At 37.8% G+C, this 7,500-nt stretch overlaps 2 protein-coding genes across 2 annotated transcripts in view; one reads left to right on the top strand and one right to left on the bottom strand.

The window, feature by feature from the left end:
* The window catches only part of LOC138011176 (uncharacterized), a 68,820-nt gene extending 66,806 nt beyond the window's left edge, over nt 1–2,014 (bottom strand). The window contains exons 1-3 of the mRNA XM_068858144.1: nt 1,792–2,014; nt 910–1,221; nt 64–327 (exon numbers count right to left, since the gene is read on the bottom strand). Coding sequence (XP_068714245.1) covers nt 64–327; nt 910–1,221; nt 1,792–2,014 — 799 coding nt within the window. The remainder of the gene's footprint in view (nt 1–63; nt 328–909; nt 1,222–1,791) is intronic.
* A 4,395-nt stretch (nt 2,015–6,409) lies between these two features.
* LOC138010282 (uncharacterized) lies at nt 6,410–7,219 on the top strand. Its single transcript, XM_068857214.1, has one exon. It carries the CDS (start codon nt 6,410–6,412, stop codon nt 7,217–7,219), a length of 810 nt encoding a protein of 269 aa, XP_068713315.1.
* The last annotated feature ends 281 nt before the right edge of the window (nt 7,220–7,500 follow it).

Here is a 7,500-nt window from a genome sequence, read left to right as displayed (position 1 = left end):
TGTTCTTGCTGATAGTAATAATTTGTAGCATATTGATGGCTTTCTAAGCATTGAAAAACTCACCATTGACGTAAACTGTGTAGAATCGAGTGTAACGTTCTCCTCGACACTCATATGTTCCCCCATCAGCCAGTTGAACATTTTTTATTGTCAAAGTGACACCTTTTACCTCAATTATCCCGTCTGAATTGAGTTCACTAGTAGTGGAGCCAATTTCGTACCATTTAACCTTCCCATTCTGGGTTTCCTTTTCTAAGGAACATTGCACGGTTTCAGTGCTACCAAGATTAGAACTAAGGCTTTTCTTTTCCAGAACTTCCACGTTGTCTAGAACAAAATTATTGTATGGAAGAAATTACTTTCCAAAATTTCTCATCGGTGTTTGCAAGTCTTAATTCGTAGTAAATATATTTTTTTCAATTTAAAGATTCAGTCTTGTAATTAAATCTATTTTCAAACACGTTTTATTCTTCTATAACTGTTACCTATAAAATTCCTCTATTTCAACCATAATCAGTTTCTGCTAGTTTTTATTTATTTCATCATTTTTTTCCATTATCCAGAGTTCAATTTTGGTTAGTAATAGTGAACTCGAAAGCTGCTTTGCTACTACGACCAGTACACACTAACACTGTAGCTAGATCCTTGCGTTTTCTCGTGATTTCCATCGTTTAGTTAGATAAAAATGTGCAACTAGAAATGTTATTGTTGTTGTTGTTCCAAATAAAGTTAAAAGATTGAAATTGAAGTTTGTTTGGAATTGACTGTACAGAATATTTAGCTTACCCCACAAATGTTAAACAATACACTGATGAGGATGATCAAGTTAAAAAAACTGTCTCTAGTCACAACCTTCTGTTTGTCAGGAATAGATTAAATACACAGTCTTGGTGAAAAGTGACTACTTACTTGGTACACACAGAGCTTGAGCCCCGATGTCTTCCGGACACTTGTGCTCTCCATCCAAACGATTACATTGGGCTAAAACGGATTCCTGTCCAGTACAAGCTATATCTGACATTACAACGGGTATGTCTTTATCAGTGGTGTTCATCTCCGTCATGAATTCGGCCAGGGCACCTCTAAAACCAAGTTGTTTACAAACAACTTTGGCATCATTGATATCCCATTTAGTGCGGCAGATCTTGCCCCACCTTCTGCGGTAAAAAACTTCTACTCTTCCACCATACTTAGCTTTCGCCCCACTTAGGCGAACAGGAACTGAAAGAATGACACATCAGTGAAAGCAATGCTTGGTTGTAATTGTCCTCTACGTTTCTTTTTTGCAACAAACCATTGTTTTCTGTTCATTGTCCATTCCTCAATATCTCCAGTTTATCTCAGTTTGACTAAAACTTTGAACAGGATAGGCGATGCTAAAATCCTTAATTTAATGATGTAACAAGGATAATGTTTTAAAAGGAAGCCCACTCATTGAGACTGTTCCAGTTGGGCCTCAGGGTACAATATAATAAGATAGCGGTTTCAGAATCATCAGTCCCAAAGACGGTGACGTGTGGTCTAGAGATTTGGACGCTGGACTTCAATAAGTCCTGCTCTGCAGCAGAGCTAAGTGTGACATTTTTCTCGTTCAGCCCAACTGTACCTTAGTGGCCATGCTTCCAATAATTAGTACCTTGCCTTTTTTTACCAGCAGTAAGTCATTTTCTTATACAGCGAGCCACAAGTTATTATAAACTAACAAATAGGGTTTTTAGTTGACTTGCTGTGTTAAAACTATGCGATGGTATACGGATAAGACTGACATTTTCTTTGTTCATACTATTGTACCTGAACACTGGATTTGCGTGTTAATGAACCCACAACTTTGAATGATTGATGAACAGGAATGAGAAGTGATGTTCACCAAGCTTGTATTTCCTCTTTTCCAATTTCCTGTAAAATTGTCGTTACTGTTGTTATAGCCATTTACTTGGCAGGCAAGAACTGCCTCAGTATTATTCCAATGTGCGGTACAAAGCGCTTTCCAGGTGTTGTTCTTGTGAATTTGCATCTTTCCAGTAGATGGACTGCCCTCTGTTTGAAAACGTACGGGAAATTCTAATAAAGGAAATTGCAGGGCTAGTGAATAACTGGCAATTCCGCAATTGTTAGCTGGGTTATAATTGACTAATATTAAATGTATTTGTGTTGACCCCGGTAAATTAATGGAGATATGATGACACCTCCTTGTATTCTTTTTTTAAAAGGCAGTGTTGACTGGCCACCTATTTCTTATATCTAATAGGACATGTGCAGCAGGTATGAGGATCGCCAAGCTTTCTCCCTCAGATCAACTTGAGAAATCAAATGTATCAAATGCTAGGATGCTGGATAGTTCATCGGAATTTTGTTTGAAGAAAGCTCCCAAAAAAGCAACAAAGGGAGAATGAACATTCTGTAAATAACAAAAGGACAAGCGGACGAGTAAGAAGGTGTTAACCGGTATTTAAGGAGCTTCTTTGCAAACAATTGAAAGTCAAACAGCGTTGATTTTGGTAATATACCTTCTGGACAACTTGACGTGTTTGTGCACCCTCTCATAACTGTAGTAGATCCCTCGCATGGCATCCCACCAAATTGTAAACGCTATGTTAATGAAAGATTTCTGGCTGGCTGGTCGACTAGTTGGCAGAGTGTGGTACATGATTTATGATTTCAGAGTAAGTTCTGTGACAGAGTCAGAGTAACATTGACATTGCTTGTCGAGAAAATATTTCAAGACGTAATGCTTTGTCTCCTGATTTCTCGGCGCGCTCTGTTGGAAGTGATCTCAAATTGTTGGGTTGCCTGTGTATAATTGTTATATTGCAAATAAACGTTTCCGGATATTACCGGCAATGAGCATGGCGCGCATTTCATGTTTCCAGTAAAAACAATCTATTTTCATCCGACATAAATCTAACACTTTCTTCAAGGTGAGTACACAAGCCTTAGGTTAAAATGCTTACTGAAACTTTGTTTATGAGCGTTTCTTTATAATTTGATGGCTGTCGCTTGTAAAATACCGTTAATTTTACCTTTCTTGTTTATCAATGGCAGTGATATATATTAAATTATTTACTCACACTATCCAAAGCATTTACACACAATTTATGTTATAAGTAACACAATTTAATCAAAAAAAAAAAAAGAGAAGAAGAATGATATTAAGCCATAATATAGACAGTTAATAGGTGTGTGGTGTCCAAAGAAGGAGAACTTTCTTGTTGGACACCGCCATAGCTAAGTAAGTAAGTAATGATGGCAGCATAAGCATAGATAAATAAAATAAAATTAGCGTAAGGAAATCAAATTCATTATTTCTTAAAGTTTAAAAGCAGGAGTGTTTCACACCGCGGGTATGGGCCAGGTGTTGCTTGAGGTGAATCGAAGATACACGAGAAAAATACTGTTCACAGGATCTACCAGTAATTTTGCACTAGTTTAATTCACGCAATCCAAGTTGTACGAAGTAACTTAATATAGTCAAATGAAAAAACTGAATGCATATGAATATACTGTAATGTTTGATGCTAAGAAGTAAAACAAAGTGTCATCTCCTTACCCCCTTTTGTAATTGTAAATTCCCAGTAAAAGAGAAGGCGACATGAAAAAGAAAGAAATAAGGCACAAGTTAAATCTATGTTAATACAAATAATACATATCCATATGGTTTTCTGAACTAATACTCATGTAATGATGGACATAGCTACAAGTAAATTCGCTAAATTCGTCTGGAACTTATAGTAAAAGAGGAAACGTATGACATTACTTGCTTAAACTTAGCAGTGCACGTGAAAAACGAAGTACCCAAAACTCTGGACAAGTCAAGGGTAATCAAACGTTTCTTTTCTAACATAATGATTGCAAGCAGAAAAGGAGAAGTTAGCTAAAGTCTAGAGGGTGTTTCGCAGTGAACTTTCCTAACTTTAAGTTTAAACGGACTCAGTACGAAAATATGCTACCTTTAATAGTGAGCCTGTGTTTGATTTGAGGTGCGCACTGGCCTGTGAGCATATTATACAATCAATACCATATTAAGGCAATGCAGTCTTCAAACAAGCCCAAATAAAAAAAATTAAATGGTGTTATAGTGGAATGATAAATCCCTTATTGGATGGTTTTACATATAATACGTGCGGACATTTTGCTTGTTGCTCGTATATAACGCTAATCGACAAATATCCGCCAGTATTTTGTGTTAAACCATTCAATAAGGTTTCTGTCTCAGTTATCAGCTTATATACCGTATGTCCTAATATGGATAGTCATTGCACAAACTGTTTTCAAGCTAGAAATTGATAGGCCTTAATTTCCAAGTGTCCAAGCGTTCAGAATTTAATAACACAATTATTTCTTTCGTGCTTGTGTCAAAGCAAACCGAGCTCATGTAATAATTGTTTAGTTGTGTATATTTCTCTTTTTTTTTTGCTTCCCAACTGTATAAATAAACTGAATAACTGAATAAATGCTGCATATATCCAAGGCGTTAAGTTTATATAATAACTTCCAATTTCGCAAAGGTAAAGGGGCTGTATTGCTTTTACTAATGACAAATCCGATAGCACTCTACAAAAAAAGAAAATAAAAGAACTGAAGAATTGTGTTGCTATTAGCTGACTATCTACGACAATAAATTAGGTAAAGGGATATTCTCCCCAAAAATAGTAGGAAATCGATGAAAAAAAATAGCACCAAAACTTTCCCCAATTTGCAAAAAAACCTAAAAAAAAAAAGCACTCAACTTTGTCCTTGCACATAAAGAATAATTACAGCAAAATGGCGACAATTGGCCTGAATGAATTACAATTATATATATGTAAAAAGAAACTGGGCAAAAAAAACAAGCCATTGTTTTGCTTGCAACTAATACAGATGTTTTAGTTTCATTTTATGCCAACTTTAATTTTTTTCATTCCGTTGCCTCAAGATCCCAAGACCTTATATGCCTGCCGCCTTGGTAAAAGAAGACATTGCCAGATGGTGTCGAACACCTTCCCGAGACCTAGTAACACCGCAGAAACTGTTTCGGTCTTGTCCCACGCTTCTCTCTAATCCTTAGTACACTTCAATAGGTCCGTAAAGCGCGAGTTGCCCGTTAAGAACCTTTGGAGACTACCACATTCTGTACTCAAGCTCCTCTGAATATCCATGAAAAGCTATTTTTCCCTCAAAGGGCTGACAAATTTACTGGGATCATAAACTAACAACCAATGTTTTATACTAAGAAGTAAAAGAAAATATCGTCTACTTACGCGCTTTATGTAACGGTAAATTCCAAGTAGAAGGGAAAACGACATGAAAAAGAGAGAAATGAGGCAGATCTTAAATCTCTGTTAACCTAAATTATACATAAAGGTATGCACATGGTTTTACAAACTAATTCTGATGTAATGATGCACATCGCTACAAGGAAAATCGCTAAATTCGTCTGGAACCTATAGTAAAAGAGGAAACGTATGACATTACTTGCACGTCAAAAACAAAGTACCCAAAACTCTCGACAAGTCAAGGGTAATCAAGCGTTTCTTTTCTAACATAATGATTGCAAGCAGAAAAGGAGAAGTTAGCTAAAGTCTAGAAGGTGTTCCGCAGTGAACTTTCCTAAGTTTAAACGGATCAGTACGAAAATATGCTACCTTTAGTAGTGAGCCTGTGTTTGATTTGAGGTGCGCACTGGCCTGTGAGCATATTATACAATCAATACCATATTCAGGCAATGCAATCTTCAAACAAGCCCAAATAAAAGAATTGAATGGCGTTATAGTGGAATGATAAATCCCTTATTGGATGGTTTTACATATAATTCGTGCGGACATTTTGCTTGTTGCTCGTATATAGCGCTAATCGACAAAGATCCGCGAGTATTTTGTGTTAAACCATTCAATAAGGTTTCTGTCTCAGTTATCAGCTATATACCGTATGTCCTAATATGAATACTCATTGCACAAACTGTTTTCAAGCTAGAAATTGATAGGCCTCAATTTCCAAGTGTCCACGCGTTCAGAATTTGATAACACAATTATTTCATTCGTGCTTGTCTCAAAGCAAACCGAGCTCGTGTAATAATTGTTTAGTTGTGTATATTTTTTTTTGTTTTGTTTTGTTTTGTTTCCCAACTGTATAAGTAAACAGAATAACTGAATAAATGCTGCATATATCCAAGGCGTTAAGTTTATATAATAGCGGAGCTCCGTACCTAGTGAAGAGGGCACAGGCTGAATAGTTTGGTGAGAAGGTTCAGCTCTTAGAGAAGGGTCGAGAGAGCCAGAAACGGAGCAGAATCAAGTCCCTTGACCCGAGATTGGAAGATGGCTATTTAGTAGTAGGCGGAAGGCTACAGAAAGCTCAGGCCATACCATACAGTACACGGCATCCCAAGATCAATGACTCACGTCATGAGCTTGCACAGCTAATCATTGATGAAATGCATCGTTCTTATTACCATCCGCCGACAGAGTACTGGTTGAATCAAATTAGACAAGAGTATTGGATCATTCATGGTCGACAGGCAGTCCTTAGTGCAAAGTTTAAGTGCAATTACTGTTACCGCCAGACAGTGAAGCCTCTCGAACAGAAAATGGGAAACCTACCTGAATGTAGACTTGAAGTAGGGATGGTATTCAGGAACACTGGAGTAGACTTTTTTGAACCAATGCTAGTTAAAGAGAAGCGTAGTGAGGTCAACGTTTATGGCTGTTTGTTTGTTTGCATGAGTACAAGAGCTTGCAATCTTCAGCTGGTGGATGATCTTTCAACAGATCATTTCATTATGGCATTGAAAAGATTTATAGCACGACGTGGACGACCTCAGAGAATGTTCAGTGATAATGGTACAAAATTTGTTGGAGCCAACAACGAGTTGCGGAAATGTCTCAAGCAATTGGATGAGCAGAGAATACTGAGCTTTTGTGCACCAAAAGAGATTGATTGGAACTTTCAGCCACGGAGTGCTCCACACTTTGGTGGTGTGAGGGAAAGACTCGTTCAGTGCGCGAAGAAAGCGCTGAAAGCGGTGCTGAAGGATACAGTCGTCCCTAAAGAAGCACTGAGGACCTCTCTGGTTGAGACAGAGGGAATTCTCAACAGTCGATCAATCACTCATGTATCTTCTGATGCAGGAGATGATGAAGCACTCACACCAAACCACCTATTACTTCTGCGTGCAAATCCGAGTTATGAGTTACGGATAGAGAGGTTAATTCCACAAAGCTGTGGCGACAGTCCCAAGCCCTAGCAAATTTCTTCTGGAGACGTTTCACCAAAGAGCCTGTCAGAGAGGAAGAAGTGGAAAGAGAACAGACAGAATGTGAAAGTGGGAGACGTTGTACTTGTATCTGAACCGAATCAGCCACGTGGCATTTGGCCGTTGGCCAGGGTCATGTCTACTCATCCTGGACAAGATGGAAGAGTCCGTGCAGTTACTGTCCGAACTCGAGATGTAGAATTCAAAAGACCAATAACAAAACTTTGTTTATTAGAAGAGGCTGAAGTTTAGATTTAGTTTTGTAATCGTCT

Source organism: Montipora foliosa, chromosome 7, assembly GCF_036669935.1.
Source record: "Montipora foliosa isolate CH-2021 chromosome 7, ASM3666993v2, whole genome shotgun sequence".
NCBI classification, from domain to species: domain Eukaryota; kingdom Metazoa; phylum Cnidaria; class Anthozoa; order Scleractinia; family Acroporidae; genus Montipora; species Montipora foliosa.
This window is presented reverse-complemented; position numbering and strand designations above follow the sequence as displayed.

Bases quoted from the DNA above. Each gene is read 5' to 3' on its own strand.
- LOC138010282 (XM_068857214.1), top strand. From the start codon at position 6,410: ATGCATCGTTCTTATTACCATCCGCCGACAGAGTACTGGTTGAATCAA.